The sequence below is a fragment of the Lissotriton helveticus genome, chromosome 10 (assembly GCF_964261635.1).
Source record: "Lissotriton helveticus chromosome 10, aLisHel1.1, whole genome shotgun sequence".
Taxonomy (NCBI): domain Eukaryota; kingdom Metazoa; phylum Chordata; class Amphibia; order Caudata; family Salamandridae; genus Lissotriton; species Lissotriton helveticus.
The window spans coordinates 1056798482-1056818763 of NC_136071.1; the positions used below are offsets into that span (position 1 = coordinate 1056798482).

Below are 20282 nucleotides of genomic sequence, written 5' to 3' on the forward strand. Positions count from 1 at the left end.
GACCAACTGGCCTCATTGTGTCTCATAAACAAAGCAATATATATTCAGAGAAAAGCATAAAATTGAACAGATGGCCTGCCTTAAAAAGGTCAGAGACGGAGTTTTTCTTACACAATAAATCTACAGTATGCATTTCCAGGCCAGTGCCCAGGGCTGCTTTCTTAAGATATGACATAAAACGGGATTTACCTCTGTGTGAATCCAGAACTGGTACAGAAGGTTGAACTGAATATGAACAGCAAACACAGATGGAGGAATAAACAGAGCCAGCGGCCAATAGAAAACCTGTCAAAAGAAAACATTAACAATTTACATTTTCTTTACTTCTTTATTTTTTCAGTAATTATTGTAAGCACTTAACAATGAAAGAAAGGAAGCAGTGACTAATGACAGAATAACAGATTTACCATGGTAAAATCCCTCCAAAAAAGAACTCGACTCTGAACAGAGACAAATAGGCATGCTTACAGTTCTAAAACTGAATTTGAACTGACTCTAAACACTGCTTTACAACAACACACATGGCTCGGTCTGTTTCCACAAATGCGTATTATATCCTTAAAAAACACTCTAAAGGTTTCGACGGTTTCATATGGTATTAGACAGCAGATAAAGTGACTTTTGGACGTCATCCACGCACCAAGAAAAAAGTCACACGTTTCTTTTCAACAGATGCATTTGTAATTTTTTAAAGATATTATAGTTAACATATCAGTTTACAGTTTCGTAAATTACCACCAACTACAAGTTGGTGGTAATTTGCGATTTCTTAGCCTAAATTTGCAAAACTTAAATGCTTCATACATAGCATTTAAGGAATCGCAATTTTCGATTCCTTAAATGCTTACGCAATATTAAGGAATCGCAAAATTTGGAATTCCTTAATATTGCAAGGTTTTTACTTGATACATTCCATTTTCCTATTTCTTTGTCGGAGATGCTGCTTATTAGCGATTCGCAGTGTTTGCGACAAAAAAATAGTTTGATACATCTGCCCCTCTTCTACTTACACTTACATGCCTTTGTGAATCAGGCCCAAAATAGCTTAAATAGGAATAAATGTGATTATACCCATAATTTTCACATACAATTACTACATGTAAAAGGAATGTCCTTGGCTCAACTTCTACGAATAGAGAGTGGGCCGTTTTGGGGCCAATCTCAAAAGCATATCAGAATACGCAGAAGACTAGTCCAGTAGTACTTCTTCCCTTACTCATAAATTACTTTGTGAACTAGCCCCTAAGTGTTTCATTTCTAAAGCTATTTACATGTGTAAGTCTAACTTACGTGCATATAACTGGACCTGTTGCAAAAGCCATTTAGTGCATGTAAAGTAGTTCTCCTATAGTAGGCAATTACATACTCTTACATACCTTTGCGAATATGCCCCAAAACTACTAACAAGGAAACGAATGGAAACATTAAAGGAACATTCGTATGCAATTAATATAAATAGCAACTACTGTGTCCTCTCTGTACTTTCACTAGTAGCATGATTAACACGTTGGACCGTATAACAAAACCTTGCAAGTGTATGTAGGAATACGAGGTTTTGTGAAACGGTCACATTATTGTTGTAGGAGTGCAGATTCGATTCTGTCTTTCCCAAACACGGCCTCACTCAATTTTTGAATATAAAGAAGTAAGAGGATTGGGATTTAAGGACTAGGAATCACAGGTTACTGCCAAATAAGGTGGAATTTATTATTAGTCTGGCAGTGAACAGCCTCAAGATATAGAGGTTAGGCCCACTTTCATGTAGGAATAAAGTGTTTTAAGGAGCCAGGTGTGTGTCATACAATTACTCATTAATGCTAAAAATTATTTCTAGGATATAAGTGATTGATAAAGCTGAGATCAGAGCAACACAAAAAGATGATGGACGGAATGCTGAACATTGTCAAACATTAATCCCCAGTCACAGATCTGGGTTCAATCCATTGTGTTTTTTTGCTCACCATGACTCCCCAGTTTGGACCCAGCCATATGCAAATCAGTCTTGACCCTGCTCCCCATGGGAACAATCCAGTCCAAACTGCCAGGCCAAGTCCTCAGTTGTCCAGAAAACAAGCATCCTGGGACCGGTTTCGAGGTATCACCCCTCATCAGCCAGGCTAGCTGGAATCTAGTGGCATAATGAGCGAGGGACTCAGGTCTAGTGCTCATAAGTAAAAAATATGTTGGGTTTCCAAATTTCAGACACCCGATTTTGTGGGCAAAAAGGTGAATCTGGGCGTTTCTTACTCATATTCATTCATAAAAACTTTATTTTGGCTGTTACAGCCATAAAAGCACATACAAATTAACAACCTCTTAAAATTCATATAAAAAGGTACAGTGTCATAGAGGGCACTATGTAATACAGTGGTACCAACATACAGAGGAGCAGTATTCACCCATTGGGAAGCAGGCAAATATAAATTCTATAAGAAAAAAATTGATATTCATCACTATGGGATATATCATCAATTAAAAACGATCATTAAAAATATAATTTAAACCAAATGTGCTAAACAAAGGTTCACAGCCTATGTTTTTATAAAAACCAGGATCACAATAATAGTCGATTAAGAGCTGGTATTGCTAATTCTCACATCAATTTTTCGACAGTACCTACGCTTACAGCCTAGGTTTTTACAAAAACCCGAATCACAATGATAGTCAGATAGGAGTGGATGTTGCTAATTCTCACATCAGTTTTTCAACAGATAGGAGCGGGTATTGCTAATTCTCACATTCGTTTTTTAGAGATGGCTAAGCAAGACTCCTCTGGTGCCGACCATAAGTCCTCCCTCCCTAATGCACAAAATGAATCCCTAATAAAGGACAGCCACAGGATATTACCCGCCCCCAGAGTAGACATTACAGCCTTTAATTCCTCCCTATAATTTCCTAACTCCGGCGTACTCCACAGCCGTCGCCAGTAGAGCAGTGGGCGTGAAGCAATTAGGTCTGCAATGTGAAGAATACCCGGATCCATCCTTAACAGTATTAGGGGGGTACTTTTAGGCAAGCACAAGATTTGTCTCATAAAGTTATTTTCTGTTACAGTAAGGACATTGGCTAAGCTATGACCCACAGTTCGGCCCCATACATAGTTGCCACCCTTGCTTGAACCTTGGAAATTTCTACCGGCGGGCTTATAACCTTTAGGGCACAGCTCTTATGAACTTTTATGATCTCTGCAATGGCCTGAGTTAGCTGTAGTTTAGCTTTATTGATTTGTGTTCCCCACCCCATTTTGTCGTTTAACGTAATACCCAAATAATAAAAAATAGACCCTTTCCAGGGGTATATCATCCATTCTAGGATGCGGACAATTTGTGGAATCAGCATGGAAGATCATATATATTGTTTTCTTAATATTTACTTCCAGGTTCCTCTTTTCAGAAAACAGGCTACATTCCTCTAAGACACACTGCATGCCCATTGGTGATTTCGAGAGGAGCAGAGTGTCGTCCGCAAACATTAAAGCAGGAAATTTGCGGTTAGCTAGTTTTGGAGAGTCAATATCCTTAACGGCAAGAAGGTATCCAATTAACCCGTTAAGAAAGAGTGAGAAAAGGGTCGGCGTGAGCACACAACCCTGCCTCACCCCCTTTCCAACGGGGAAGGGAGCTGTTAATTTACCATTCTTGACAAACCTTACCCTAGCAATAGTTCCCTAGTGGAGGCGTTTGAGCTGGTGACAAAGGTATGGTGGTACTCCCATATCCAACAAAATACCCCACAGCTGGTCACAATCTACCATATCAAATGCAGATTTAAGATCCACAAATGTAAGGTACAGACTACCACCCTCCAACACTATGTGTTTCCAATAGGTCAATTGGAGCATGAACAACTGGTCTATGGTGGATGTTTTGTGTCTAAAGCCTGCTTGTAGGGGAGTTAAAATATTAAGGTCTTCCATCCATTCCTGGAGTCTTGCCAGTATCACTCTAGCAAAAATCTTTTGTGTTGCGCCAATAAGGCTAATTGGCCTATAGTTTGCTGGTTCTATGGGACACCCTTTTTTATAGATTGGGATTATCTCTGCCCCGGCCCACGTGGGGGCGGGAGTGGCATGCCATAAAGAATAGCATTGAATAATGCCTGAAGTTATGGGGCTCAAACTACCTGTTCATTTCTATACAGGTCCTTGGATAGGGCCGCTAATTCCTCAGCCAAGGTACAGGGGAGTATGTATCCGGGGAAACAAAGGTTTGGGAGCAATCCGACATCCCTATCTCACTAGATCCATTATGTGGGCTTGCATATAAAGCTTTAAAATGGACACGACAGGCTTCCTCACTGATATTTGGCTCGATGGTAGTCCTACCCTCGATTGTTCCAGTGTTAACTAAATTCCAGAAGCCTTTTATGTCTTTATGGTCCAAGGTGTTCTTGATGGCCTGCCATCTTTCCTTTTCCCATTCAGATTTCCCTGCTAAAAGAATTCTTTTTAAAAACGCCCTTGCTTCCCTTATTCGCTTGCTGTCCCCCCACTTAAGGCTTAACAACAAGGCACTCTTTGCATCCCATATTTGTAAACAACAAGGGTTCCCTGTATGCTACACGTTAACAGTCAACCCCTAGGTCAGGGAATAATTCAGTGGAAAAAACTACCTAGGCAGTGAATATGCAGTAAATACACAAAAATATTGCATCCCTACATGACCTGTTGTACCAGGTTTTTTTTTGTCTCCGCAATGGTTACCCTTGTGAGGCTTACTACTATTAAAAAAAAATGCGAGGCTTGCAACCAGGTCCAGATGGATTTTACCTAACTCTTAATCAGGTTCTCTATTGGTACTACTTCCAGAGAAGAAACTTGCCTTTTCTAACAGAGGAAAAATAAAAATATACATATTCAACATTACTTTTGGAGATTGGACTATTGAACCCCAGTGGATTCTTCTCCCACCTTCAACCACTATTAAATCGTCTGGTGAGGGGTTATCCAGGCCGTGCCTTACTTCTAAAACGTGGCTATCTAAGGTTACGACCAACGGGTTGTGGTCGCTTTCTTCACGGGGTGGACTAGAAACTTAACAAGCTTGTGCCACATTTATCAAAATATAGTCAATAATTGTTGCCTGGTCATTTCTCTCATAAGTAAAGTGCCCAGGATTGTCATCAGGGAACCAACCATTACTTGCCCTCAACGAATAGGTGAGGGTAATAGAGGTTAGTTGCATTACTAATGGGGTCCACCCCCTTATCGGGTAGGCGTTGGACGCAGGGATTGACCAGGTTGAATCCTCATCACTAGTAATGGATGTTGATAGGCCGTTAAGGGGTTCAAAGTGACAATTAAAATCCCCGCCAATTAAAAAATACACTTTCCCAGACAGTGTAGTAAGGAGAGCAGCCAGACAGTCTATCGTTGAGGATGTCTGCCCATACTTTACTGGGCAAGAGTAGACATTAATAATGGCCAACTTTGGTAGGTTTCTATGGGTGTGAAGGATACATAGAATATCAGGTGAATGAGTTTCTATCCTCTTCACCGTAACACCCAAATGGGTGCCCACCCAGATACACAAACCCCCTGAAGGTCTACCCCTTGGACCCTTTACCGCCACCTCACAGTATGCTACAAAACCTACTCTATATAGTGGTCTTAATGCCCAAGTCTCTTGGAATAGGCAGATCTCTTGGGAGTCTATAAAATCACCCCAATCAGGGAGATCCAATCTAGCCATTAGGCCCGCAATATTCCATGACAAGATCTTAGGGCTATGTGGGCTCACTTCCATCTCATTCTCGGGGGTCACCTCCAGTTCTCCCCTATTTATAACGTTTAGGATCTCATAATTATTATCAACGGTCCCTAATGTTTGGAGGTTTAATGTCACCTCACTAGTTAGTAAAGTGTCATTCTTGGGTACATCTAAGGATTTCCCCGCCTCCTCATGATCGCTATCTTTAGTAGTTTAGCTAGTCTCCTGGTTCACCAACTCATTTCTTTGCATAGCCTGTTGGCTCATTACCTCAACTCCCACACCCAGAGTATTATTACCCAACTGTTTATCCCTAATAGGTGGACAAGGGTCAGTAGGTGTCAGTCAGTCCACCAAGTCTAGTACACTAAATCTATGACTGAGAGGGACACTAAGTACAAGACAGATACCATCATTCCCTCCTCTATTGTGGAAATTACCTAGCTGGGCTCTCCCTTCCCTGTTCTTGCCTGGATATCCAAACCTCTCTGTTAGGGTTGGGGGAGGCTAAAAGTAACTTAAGTCGAAAGTCTGAATACTAGTTCTCGTCCTTTGGTAAGACCAATCACAAATATGTTGAACAACCCTACTATCTCTAAAATTAATCACTATGCAATCACCCGCTATGTCTTTCACTCGGTGGCCCACCCAACTTACTCTACGGGCAAATAAGATTTCACTATGCACGTTCGGGGGAAGTGGTCTATTATTATTCAGCCAATGAATAGATAGACCTGTTTTTTAAAAAAAACTTTTTATTAAATATAAAGTTACAAAAAAGAGAAACAGAAACAAAAAATAAACACAAGGCAGTACTCACATCACAGAGTTACAGCGTGTGGGGGGGCTGGAAGTACATTTCAAAGAGGAGGTAGAGACATTTCTTATGAGCGGGGGCAGAGGGACCAGAAGCAATCAAATATGTCTAAGTCTGCGTGGAGGAAACATTGGGTTGGGGAGATAGTGGTTTAATATCAAATTCTGGAAGGGAGGGAGTACATATCTCACCACGATACACATTCCATTGAGTCCATATCTTCCCCCATTTTCGGGGCGTGCCCCTGGAGATATATACCGTTTTTTCCCTGAACATGTCACGGCTGCTATTCCTCAGGGTCGGAACAATGCTCAAACGGGGTCCACCTCCAGACGTCCCTGCACTCTGACTATCCAAACCCTCCAGAGTGCAAAGGCAGTCAGGCGAGGGAAAAAGGTAGGGATAGGGACAGCAGGGATAGGGACACGTTAGTCCACAACTCTCTAACCTCCTTGTTCAATCTCATAAGGGCTTATAAAGACCCTCACCTGATAATGCTCAAGAGGTGACCCTTCCCTCTGCTGAATTCCTTCTCAGGCTGAGGAAAATGAAATAACAATTAGAACCCTCCTACAACCTCTATGTGTCATGTGTGTCGTTCACCCTTCCTCACAACCCACATTCACTCACCAGGTGCCAAGAGAAGGGAGCTGTAAAGGTATTCTTAATCGTACTAATGGTAGATCAATCTCTCTCCAAGTTCCTGATCAGTCGATAAGACAGCAAACCACTGTTCCTCATAAATGATAAGAAAACCAAACTTAAATGTAGCCAGCCGGCTCTTCCTGCGTGAAGGGAATGATCAGAGCAAGAACAAGTACAAACAACAGGAGGGTGCAATCCCAGCGGCTCCTGTATGAAGCTCTCAACTGAGAGTACAGTAAATAGTCTCGGTGTAAAGTGGAGGGGGAAAATCCAAGCGTCTCCACCAAACACCCAAAAGAAGGGCTAAAGAAAAAGACCAAGAGCGCGGAGGGTGAAACCCAGCGTCTCACGCGCTTACTATGAAACACAGCACCAGCCGGTGTCTGCAACGCGGATATTTGTCCGCGTCCCGTGAGTGAAACGGAGGGGGCAATCCGGGCGTCTCCAGAGTCACTCACCAATCAAGATAAGACGTTACCGCAGGGACGCGGAGGAGGCAATCCAAGCGTCTCACACGCCTCGCGGGAAAACTAATAGACAGTACCAGCCGGTTACTGTCAGCAATCGTCTCAGCACAAACTTGCTCCACAGCCACAGAGCAAAACGAACCACACCTCCCCAGCAGCTCCGCGGGGACAGGGCGTCCGCGAACAACAGAGTTCATTGGACAAATCACGAGCACCAATTGCAGGCTTCCATAGGACTTTATGCTTTCTGAAGCCGTCCCACTACATGCAAGGCATTCTGGGAGATGTAGTCTATCCTCTAGGCAGGCACCTTAGTCAGACCCTGACAGTACGCCCCCCTGCCCTGTGCCTCCTAGCGCCCGGCTTCCGCGGGTAGCGGATGTAGAACGAGCGGATCAACCGCGGGGCGTGGACGTCCTGGCTAGGCTCCCACGAGTCGTCCTCAGAGCCATAGCCCTTCCAGGAAACGAGAAACCACAGCTTCCCCTGGCAAAACTTCGAGTCCAAGATGCGTCGGACCTCGAACTCCAGTTGTCCATCCCTCAGCACCGGCGGCGCGGCCTTGCGTCGCATCGAAACAGCTGGCTTCAACAAGCTGCTGTGAAACACCGGGTGTATCCTCATAGACACAGGCAGCTTCAGCTTGTATGCCACCGGATCGACCTTCTTGATGACTGAGTAGGGACCGATGAACCGGGGATGGAAAATACTACGGTATCGGAATCGAATGTTCTTTGTGGACAACCAGACCTTGTCCCCTATCTCATACAGAGGACTCTCCTGACGGTGTTTGTCCGCCCATTTTTTGTACGAGGTTTTTGCTTGGACAAGGGTCTTTTGAATCCGTTGATGTGTTTCTAACAGAACCTTCACATGCGCTGCCACAGTGGGATGATTCTGGCCTTCTCCCGGTATGGCGTGAAACCTGTATTGGCCTTGAACGGAGTTTCTCCTATTGCACTATGCCATGCGTTATTGTATGACAGCTCCGCCAACCAGAGAAGAGAGACCCATGAGCGACTAGCTTCTTCCGAATAACACCTCAGATACTGTTTGAGTGTTTGATTTAGTCGCTCAATCTGTCCGTCCGTCTGAGGATGAAAGCTGGTGGAAAGAGCGTCTTCCACCCTCAATGCCTTGCACCACATGTGCCAGAACCTGGCCACGAACTGCGGTCCTCTGTCCGAGACAATCACCCGTGGGATGCCATGAATCCGTACCACTTGTGTTAAGAGCAAATGAGCAGTCTGGCTGGCAGTAGGAAGGTTTTTGCATGGTATAAAGTGCCCCATTTTTGTCAGGCTGTCCATCACTACCATGATCGCATTATACCCTTGGTCCATGGGCAACCCCACGATGAAATCCAAACTGACTGTATGCCAAGGACGGGATGGAGTGGGCAACGGTCTGAGCTTCCCACGACTCATGGAATGGTCCCCTTTCGCCCTCGCACAGGTGTCACAATGTCCTATCCACGTTTCTACGTCTTTTGTCAGTGTTTCCCACCAAAAATGGCGCTTTACGAGATGGACAGTTTTCTTAACTCCGGGATGTCCTGCCAACGCTTCCCCGTGACACCAGTTGAATGCCTGAAGCCGCAGATCATGGGAGGGTAGAAACAATTTCCCACCATGCAAGGGTACTCCATGTTGGAGGGTTCGGAGACAATTCTGGCTTGCCCATTTCTGCCATTGGACCTGGTTTCTGTCTTTCTGGACTTGTTCAATAAAACGATCTGCTGTTATCAGGCACACCACCTTTTCAGGTGAGATAATCGCTCTTGTTTGTTCCTTTGCTGGCACCAGGTCTCCCCCTTGTCTAGAGAGAGAATCTGCTTTCTTATTTTCTGATCCGGGACGGAAAGTGACGATGAAATTGTACTCCGCGAAAAACAGCATCCACCTCATTTGTCGTTGGGATAGGTGGTGAGCAGTTTTCATAAACAGCAGGTTTCTATGGTCAGAGTACACTGTTATATGATGTTGTGATCCCCACAGGAAATGCCTCCATTCCTGGAATGCTCTTTTTATGGCCAGCAGTTCTTTTTCGGATATTGTATAATTGGCCTCAGCAGAGTTTAATTTCCTGGATAGAAAGGCAACCGAATGCAACTGACCTGTCTCCCTGTCTCTTTGTGATAGAACAGCCCCCACTGCTGAATCAGAGGCATCCGCCTCTACTATGAAGGGCAGGTCCAATTGAGGATGTTTCAGGATTGGGGCAGTAACAAATGCCTTCTTCAGTAACTCAAAGGCCTCCATGGCTTCGGTATTCCACTGGAAAGGAACCCCTTTGCTCAGCAGTTTAGTGATGGGAGAGGCCAACAAGGAGAACTGAGAGATAAATCGCCTATAATAATTGGCGAAGCCAAGGAAACACTGCACCTCTTTCACACTGGTTGGCACTGGCCAGGCATGCACCGCATCAATCTTCCTCTCTGCCATGTGGAACTCTCTCGGTGTCAGTATAACCCCCAAAAATTCCACCTCCTCCACACTGAACTCGCATTTGCTGAGTTTACAATAGAGCCGGTACTCCAGCAACTTCTGCAAAACCAGGAGGACATGGCTGACGTGTTGTTTTCGTGAGTCAGAATAGACCAGAATGTCATCGATATATACGATGACAAACTGATCCAGATATTCCTTCAGTACATCATTAAGAAAGTACTGGAACGCCGCCGGGGCATTACAAAGCCCGAACGGCATTACCAGATACTCAAAAAGGCCATATCTGGTCTTGAAGGCCGTCTTCCACTCATCACTGCTGCGGATTCTGACCAGGTGATAGGCACCACGGAGATCCAACCGCGTATAGATCACTGCCTCTCTCACCTGATCCAGAAGCACAGGGATGAGTGGAAGAGGGTACCGGTTCCGTATAGTCTGTTTAGCTGGCGATAGTCAATAAGGGTGCGCAGCTCCCCATTGGCCTTCGACGTAAAAAACAAAGGGGACGCTGCTGGAGATCTAGAGGGTCTAATGAAGCCTATAGCACTAAAGTGCGCCAAGTATTCTTGCAGGTGTTTGGATTCGGGTTCGGACAAGGCGTACACCCTGCAAGACGGAACAACGGCACCTTCAACCAGATCTATTCGGCAGTCGTACTCCCGATGTGGAGGGAGTACTTCGGCCTGGGTTTCACTGAATACCTCAATGTACTTGTGGTAAGCTGTAGGCAAGATGGTTACCTTTTCCACTGCAGTGGCTATATGCATTATCTGAGTCAATGCTACAGTGTGTGATGTAGATGTATTCATGCAAACGCTCTGACACTCTTCAGAATGAAAACTTACAGTTTTCTCCCTTCAATCGATGGAAGGGTTATGTTTTTCAAGCCATGGGATTCCCAATATTAACTCATATTGTGGAGCCTACATGATATTCAGTACTATGCTCTCAACATGTTTAATGATACTGTTCTCCAGTACCAGCACCACTTCTTCAGTACGCTCAATTATAGGGCCGGATTTTAGGGGAGTACCATCCACGGCCAACACGGTTTCTGGGTTGGCAGTAGATACTCTTCCCAACCCCAGACGACGAACCAAGCCCTCGTCCACGAAATTCCCAGTTGCCCCTGAATCTACCATGCTCCACACTGCATGCTCTTTACCCTGGGTTTGTAACGAAGTGGATAAGGCAACGTGTGTAACAGGGGCTTTACCCTCAACCGAAGCCAATGAAGTCAGCCTCCATTCTTTTGTTTCCAACCCTTTGCTTGATGAATTGCTTTCAGCATTTCTCTCGGGATCGACAGCGGTAAGAGCCACTTTCTTTCCAGAGAAAAAGGTCCTGGATCTTTTAGGTTTGAAGGGACATTCCTTGACATAATGTCCCTTCTTCCCACAATACATACAAAGCCCCTGTGTGCGATGACTCTCTCTTTCTGCTCTGGTAAGAGGGGACCGGATGGCTCCAACATCCATTGGCTCTGGATTACTGTCACTGGTCCGTGGACTGGGTGGAAGTACTGGTCCCACGGTTCCAGAAGGCCTATCATGTTTCCTACGATCGCCTCCCCGCTCTCCTAAACGATGGTCTAAGCGTAGCGTGAGGTTAATCAGATCAACACATGTTGTGGGATGTGGGTCAATCTGAGCTATCACATCTTTTAACTCATCCGACAGGCCTTGGTAATACAACGCCATCCTTTTTTCTTCGGGCCATGCTGTTTCAGCCACAAGACGATTAAATATGGTCATGTAAGAAACTAGATCTTTCCTCCCTTGTCGGAGCTCCAGTAACTCCCCGTCTGCGCTTAGTGTAGTTGCTCTCCGGTCGAACACCCGTTCGAACTCTCTGCGGAAAGCCGTCCAGTCATTCAATATGGGGTCGTCATTTTTGACGAAGGGAACCGCCCAGTTTGCTGCATCCCCCGACAAATAGGAGATGGCGAACGCTACTCGGGACATGTTGTTTGGGAACGATGCCGGCCTACACGAAAAATGAAGGGTGATTTGGGTCAGAAAGGCTTGAATCTTCTGAGGGTCACCTGAATACCTCTCTGGGCTAGCTAACGGTATCGGTGGAGGTACGGGTACTTGAATAGACCGACCTCCTGGCGCAGCATCAAAAGGATTAACCTGTTGACGATCTAGTCTTTCCTTTAAGGCAGTGGTCTCTACTTTAGACGCAGCCAGCACATCATCCATAGACGCCATGTTTTGAACTTCCTTCCGACCAGGAGGAGTATTAAACGTGGGCTCGTGATTCTGTCACGGCTGCTATTCCTCAGGGTCGGAACGATGCTCAAATGGGGTCCACCTCCAGACGTCCGTGCACTCTGACTATCCAAACCCTCCAGAGTGTAAAGGCAGTCAGGTGAGGGAAAAAGGTAGGGATAGAAACAGCAGGGATAGGGACCTGAAATGACAAAAGGGGACACGTTAGTCCACAACTCTCTAACCTCCTTGTTCAATCTCATAAGGGCTTATAAAGACCCTCACCTGATAATGCTCAGGAGGCGACCCTTCCCTCTGCTGAATTCCTTCTCAGGCTGAGGAAAATGAAATAACAATTAGAACCCTCCTACAACCTCTATGTGTCATGTGTGTCGTTCACCCTTCCTCACAACCCACATTCACTCACCAGGTGCCAAGAGAAGGGAGCTGTAAAGGTATTCTTAATCGTACTAATGGTAGATCAATCTCTCTCCAAGTTCCTGATCAGTCGATAAGACAGCAAACCACTGTTCCTCATAAATGATAAGAAAACCAAACTTAAATGTAGCCAGCCGGCTCTTCCTGCGTGAAGGGAATGATCAGAGCAAGAACAAGTACAAACAACAGGAGGGTGCATTCCCAGCGGCTCCTGTATGAAGCTCTCAACTGAGAGTACAGTAAATAGTCTCGGTGTAAAGTGGAGGGGGAAAATCCAAGCGTCTCCACCAAACACCCAAAAGAAGGGCTAAAGAAAAAGACCAAGAGCGCGGAGGGTGAAACCCAGCGTCTCACGCGCTTACTATGAAACACAGCACCAGCCGGTGTCTGCAACGCGGATATTTGTCCGCGGCCCGTGAGTGAAACGGAGGGGGCAATCCGGGCGTCTCCAGAGTCACTCACCAATCAAGATAAGACGTTACCGCAAGGACGCGGAGGGGGCAATCCAAGCGTCTCACACGCCTCGCGGGAAAACTAATAGACAGTACCAGCCGGTTACTGTCAGCAATCGTCTCAGCACAAACTTGCTCCACAGCCACAGAGCAAAACGAACCACACCTCCCCAGCAGCTCCGCGGGGACAGGGCGTCCGCGAACAACAGAGTTCATTGGACAAATCACGAGCACCAATTGCAGGCTTCCATAGGACTTTATGCTTTCTACATGCAAGGCATTCTGGGAGATGTAGTCTATCCTCTAGGCAGGCACCTTAGTCAGACCCTGACAGAACATACACCAGTCCAAGTTCTGTTTCCATAGTCGAACTGTCGGCGACCTCTGGGCACCCCACAGTTGGGCAATGTCTCTCTTGGCAATCATATTTCCTTAGGTCACCCAACGAATTTGCGCCACACTATAATCATTCGGTTCCCAAACATTCAGCAAACATCGCCTCGCCTCAGGCATCGACCGCACACCCGTAACCTCACTCATAACTTCATGCACACGAGACCAGAATCGCATCACCACAGGACACTCCCAAATGATATGGAGAAACGTTCCCACAAGGCCACAGCCATGCCTGCACAGTCCATCAACAGAAAAGCCCATGCGTACAAGACGAGGACCGGTCACATACACCCTGTGTAGAATCTTAAGCTGGACAAACCGGAGGCGCGCCGGGATCGCCACCTCCTTAGGGGAGGAGATCGCAGCCTGCCAGTCTTCATCATCAAGTTCCAGCCCATCGCTAATCCACACCTCTCGAAGGTGACACAAGAGATCAGCCCTGGAGTTGATAATTTTTTTATATATAAGCGAGATCGTGCTATCAGGAACGTACCCATCCAGTATCCTATCTTCGAGCGGGGACGCCTCCGGCACATCCGTACCCGAGGGAAAGACTGATATTACCGCGTGTCGAATTTGCATGTACCAAAAAAATTCCCTATCATTCAAATCATATTCAGTTCTCAGCTCATCAAACGTCTTAACTCTCCCCTTGGTCCACACGTCATTCACCTTGCTAATACCGATCACATCCCACCTGTCAAAACCCTTCGACCGCCAAAGGGACCCAAGTTGATCCGATGCACACAATGGAGTCGCGCGGGTCAACCTATCAGCCCAACCTAGAGCCACCGTAGCGCGATGCCAGACCTGGACTGCCGTCCTAGTCGGGCCCGTGAGAGTCCTACCGGCAGATCTAGAATAGAGAGCCCTATTGTAATCTCCGCCAGGCAGTAGCCACTTATCCATCTCAAAGGCCAGATTCGGTGAAGGAGCGTAGGTACAGTGATTGATAGCCCCTAACTGAGACGCTCAGTAGTATCGGCGAATATCAGGGAGTGCGACACCGCCATCATACCACGGAAGCGTTAGTTTCGCAATAGCAATACGAGAGCGGCCCCCCCACACCAATTGTCTCTGTAAACTTTCAATCTCTCGGAAATAACTGGCAGGCACGGCGTCCAGTGTGTTTTGCAACGCGTAGAGGAATCGGGGTAGCGACATCATCTTGAACAACGCCGCCCTTCCGAGGGGAGAGAGAGAGAGTCCACCCCAAACAAGGACATCGGCACGGAGGCGCTGGAGAGGAGGTAGCAAATTGCGTTCATATCGAAGTCCTGGGTTCAGGGTAATAAAGATTCCCAGATATGTAAATCCCTCCCGCACTACTGTAATGGGACAGCCGCGAGGCAAGATAGGAGCGTCTCCCGAAAGAACATAGACACAAGACTTCAACCAGTTAATGACAAGGCCAGAGTTCTTGCGGAACGAGGTCAATACGTCAAAGAGGACTATCAGTGATTTTCGCGGTGAAGTAAGATATAGCAGAATATCATCCGCATATAAGGATATGCGGTCTTCAAATTCCGGAGTCCACCTAATGCCCTTCAAGGACGGCTCCCACCTCAACCAGGCCGCCAGTGGCTCCAAGGCAAGGGCAAACAAAAGAGGAGACAAAGGACAGCCCTGGCGCGTACCCCTACCAAGCGCAAAGGAAGCAGAAACTCGACCGTTCACAACCACTTGAGCCAAGGGGTCGGTGTAAAGCAGTTTCACCCAGTAAATGAAAGCCGAACCGAAACCAAATTTAGCAAGGACCGCCCATAAGTATGGCCATTCTAGCGTATCAAACGCCATAGTGGCATCTAAAGACGCCAAAATGGCCGGTTCACGCAACGTTCCCGCTCGCGCGAGAACCCCATGCAATCGCCGGAGGTTAAGCGCAGTGTTGCGACGCGGTATAAAGCCGGATGAACCAGGTCGCCTATAATGGTGACCAATCTATTAGCAAGCAATTTAGCCAGGATCTTCGGCTCAGCGTTGATCAAAGATATAGGCCGGAAGGAGGCGCAGCGATCACGAGGCTTACCCTCCTTAGGAATCACCACTATAGACGCCAATCTCTGGTCAGGAGGGAGGGAACCCGTCTCTAGTGATTCTAAAAACATCGAACGTAAATGTGGGGCTATCGTATCTGGGCGGAATTTGTAGAGCTCGATAGGAAGCCCGTTGGGGCCTGCGGCTTTCCCGGAACGAACAGAGCGGATAGCAATCGCAACCTCCTCCACCGTGGGCGGCGCATCAAGAAGTTCCCTCTCGGGATCAGACAGACAGGGCAGCGCAATATCGCGCAAGAGCAAGTGGGAGTCCTGTTCAGGTCTGTCGGACACAGGGGAATACACTTCCTGGAAATAATCAGCAAAACATTCAACTATTGCAACCGGATCAGTGTGACTCACACCATTCACATCCACAATAACAGGAACCACTCGACTCGCACTCTCCCTTCTATCCAGCCAGGCAAGCAGTTTCCCTGCTTTGTCAGCAACATCATACAGGCGTCCCCGCTGTTCCCTGCTCATCACTTTCGCAGCATCTGTTACCAACGCTCTATATTCAAATTGCTTAAGACCCAATAGGTGTAACCCATCTGGGGTGACCTCGGGCTCCAGTTCTCCCTCCAGAGCAGTAATTTCACCCTCAATACGGACGATGTCCTCTCGACTACTCCTCTTAACGTTACTAATCAGGGAGAGGCCCTGGCCCCGGATAACAGCTTTATACGCCTCCCACAATGAAACCGAGGAGGATACAGAGCCAACATTCTCTGCAAAATAATGGTCGAGCGTCTTAATCAATTCCACTCTAACTTTGGGATCAAGGAGGTACCAGGGGTTAATCAGGGCCACACGACCCTCCGTCCCCAGCTGTGCATCTACCACCAACCATATCGGGGAGTGATCTGATATACCTCTAGCAAGATGCTTTACCTCCCGTATTGCGGAGGCCTGGGAAGAGGGCATCAGAACATAGTCGAGTCTCGAGAGACTGCCGTGTGTGCCAGAATGAAAGGTGTACTGCGAAGTCCCCGGGTGAAGCAAGTGCCAACAATCGGTGAGCCCCAGAGTCTCGAGGAAGTTGCTTAACCATGATTGAGCCTTTGTAAGTTCCCAGGGAGGATAGCGATCACACATCCCCGAAACTACGGAGTTAAAATCCCCGCCCACCACCAACAAACCCTCTGGGACTCCCAGGATAACCCTTCCTAGGTCAGCATAGGTAGTAGCCTGGAGGCCAGGTGGTATGTAGACAGAGAGCAGGGTTATCACCTTCCCCTCCCAACTCCCAACAATGGCGGCATATCGTCCCCTATCGTCAAGGAAGGTCTCATCAATGGCAAGAGGGAGGGAGTTCCGGACCAGAATGCCCGCCCCCCTGGATCCAGAAGTGAAACCAGAGTGTGCCAGGAGACGATAGCCACGCCTATTCAACGCATGGCACGTATTACCAAGCAAGTGCGTCTCCTGGAGCAGAACAACATCAGGGGAGAGACGTCTCAACAGTTGCAAAACCACTCCCCGTTTTATCCTATCCCCCAACCCGTTGACGTTCCAACACAACAATCGAAGTCCCCTATCCCCATCCCAGTATGCAGCTCCGCCCACATCCCACACCCAGCGCAATGCTGTACAATAAAAGCTCGACATTACTGTGCCTTGTGAATAAACATGAAACCTAAACTTCAACCCCCCTTCCCCCAAAAAAACCCCATACATCTCACCCCCCTCCCCGCACCCCTGCGTGAGACTAAAAAGCCACCCCAACTTGCAGTGTGCCTGTCGCCCAAGTACCCAACTAATCTACGAAAAGAACCCCAGAGGAGGAAGGGTCACCCACCCCCCGCCCACCCCCAAAAGGAAGAAACGTTTGCAAGCAATAATATCATGGCATCAAACCACAGCTGAAAGTCAAGTCAATGGAAAGGGGGCCGATCACGATCTCTATTCTTGTTCCACCGGGCCGCCTTCTGCACCTCCTGAAAGTCCAGAGTTCCCAGAGTGTTCCTGCCCCGTAGGCAGCGAGTCCAGCCAGTCACTTGCGGCCTCAGGATGGTCGAAGAAAAATGTCCGCTCTTTATACACCACACGTAGAAGGGCCGGGAAAAGCATAGCATATTTCATATCCCTGTCTCTCAGCCTCTTCTTCACTCCTTGGAAACCAAGTCGCTGTTTCTGGACCTGCTGGGTAAAGTCCGGGTAGAAACTGACTGTAGTATTCTCGAAGGCAGTCGGACCCGACTGGCGTGACGCTTGCAGGATCGCATCCCTGTCCCGAAAATTAAAAATACGAGCGATGATGGGGCGCGGAACGGCATCCGGCTTAGGCGTGCCTCCAGGGATCCTATGCGCACGTTCCACAGCAAAGAACTTACTAAGGCCCTTGGGTGCTAGATGGTTCAATACAACGTCTTCCACCAGTAAGTCCACCGGAGAGGCCCCCAATGTTTCCGGGACACCAATCAGGCGGACGTTGTTCCGCCGGGCCCGGCTCTCGAAATCTTCCAGGCGTCGAGAAAAGTAGGCCTGGGCGGTCCGTAGGTCACCGACCTCAGCCTGTAGATCGGAGACGTCGGTCGTGAGGCTAGATGTCTTAAGATCGAGGGACTTAACCCTTTCATTGGTCTTTGCAAGGTCAGCCCTGATCAAGGTAACATCAATAGCGACAGTGTCCAGTTTGTGGGACAGGGCCTCATATTGTTGTCCCACTGTGGCCTTCATCGCAGAAATGGCGCCCATGACGTCCCGTAGCGACAGGTCCTCACCAATCGACGATTCGTCTGCAGCAATAGTCGGGGATTTAGTCGGTCCTCCAGGAGAGCCCTTGGTGAGAGTATATCTATCCATGACATTCGATTGCACGGAATGCCCCCGGACATCCGGCTTGGTCTTGCGTCTTTCACCCTCAGGCTTGGTGGCCATTTTAGATCTGGAGCCCCGGAGGGAAGCCTGATACCGGGTAAAAATGGCTACAACCAAGTCGCCCGCATCAATGAGAAGGATGAAATACGGGCCTCTCACCAGGCAGTGAACCAAATGAACCAGAGGCACTGTTCCGAGAAGTAATAAGGTGGGAGGCAGTCGGGACAGGCCACTCAGGCAGAGTCAATGAGGCCCCTGGGTGAGAAACGAAACCGAAAGTAGACGACAGAGCCGAGATGACTAGGGTGGTCCGTTGTTGTTCAATTGCCGTCCGGCTGGCAGAGAAACAGAGCCCGGGGTAGTGCCATGGAGAGGGCCTGAAAAAGTCAGAGATCCATATCTTCGGCTCCAAAAGTCCAAATCAAAGTCTGTAAACGGATAATTGATCAGCGGGGTTGTGCCAGTAACAACCCATCGTCCAAATCAGGATAGAAGTCAGGATAGTCGGTGGAGGTGGCGAGGGTCCGGGAGCCCTGTGCTCACGCGACCATCTTGGTTGCGCGCGAAGCTCCTCCCCCCAATAGACCTGTTTTTTAATTCAGTATAGGATTCTACGCTGTCTTTGTTTAATTCAGGCACCCCGGTCAATAAAACAACATATGGTGAAGAGTCAGGGGGTAGATCAATACATGGCAGGATGTGCTTAAATTCACAGGAATCAGGATTCAGGAATTTCCTTGGCTCTTCCTAGTGATCTTTGGGCCAGACCCCTTCCCAGGGGTTGTTGCTCTGCTCTCACACCCTGGGGACAGCCTATTCTTCGATGTACCACTGCACCGCTATAGGTGGTAGATCCGGCTACATCACTCCCACACGATGGAACATCCACTGTGTTAGATATAGTTGGGGTGGGCAATGGGGGATTGGAAGCTACAGAATCCCGGATTACATTTGTTATCACTTCATTTGACTGAGCACTCCTCCCCAAACTACTCTTTATACAATCAAAATTAATTATAGTCAACTGTTCAAATTTTACCAATCTGTCCTCAATTAATGACAACCTCTCAAGGAAAGGCTGCATAGATAACATGATGAGGGCTCCTACTTTAGACCAAAACCCCTCTTCAACTAGCAGCAAGGTGCAGTCAGTAAAAACCGTGGATGGAGTATTTGATAATGGAGTGATTGTCTGGTGTGCTTCTGTGCTTGTCGGAACTGTAGTCACCAACTCGCCATTCTTGTTGATTTTGGGCATCTTTGGGTTTTTTCCCCTCTGTGCGCTACCTCCTCCCTTCCTCTTGGAGGCCAGTCCCGATGCAAGGTCCGCTACTTGAGGCAAAGTTTTAGGTGCATACCATGTAGACGCTTGAGTAGCTGTAACGCTATCAATGTCTAAGTGGGATATATCCATGGCTGGGACAATAGAACAGGGCTCCTGAACCATGGATGTGTTCACTAATTCCTGAAACACTTGACTGCTACATTGTCCCAGATCCCTAGGGTCAGTTTCTATGAATATGTGCTGCTCGGGTGAGTGTGCCCACATCAGGATCCCCAGGGATGAGTGTTTGGTATACACGGGGTCCAATGAAAGGCGACGCTCAGTTAGTGCGATTTCATGCGCTAACATTGACGTAGCTCTGGTGATAAACTGGTTGAGTGTCCCGGCAACGCTCCCACCCATCATGGCTTTCTTCCCCTTCCCTTCGCGTCCAAACATCGTAGGTTAGGTATTGCATTGTAATTAGGCACCAAATATCACACCCCTCATCAACAATTGGCAGAAAAGGTAAACAGTATGGCTGACCTTGTAATGCTGAAGGTGTTAGAGGGG

General features: G+C 47.5%; 1 protein-coding gene across 2 annotated transcripts in view; it reads right to left on the minus strand.

The window, feature by feature from the left end:
• Positions 1 to 20282, minus strand: part of AGMO (alkylglycerol monooxygenase) — a 744553-nt gene that overhangs the window by 391941 nt on the left and 332330 nt on the right. For both annotated transcript variants that reach the window (XM_078663767.1, XM_078663766.1), the window contains exon 6: positions 190 to 285. In XM_078663767.1, the coding sequence (XP_078519893.1) occupies positions 190 to 285 (96 nt within the window). The remainder of the gene's footprint in view (positions 1 to 189; positions 286 to 20282) is intronic.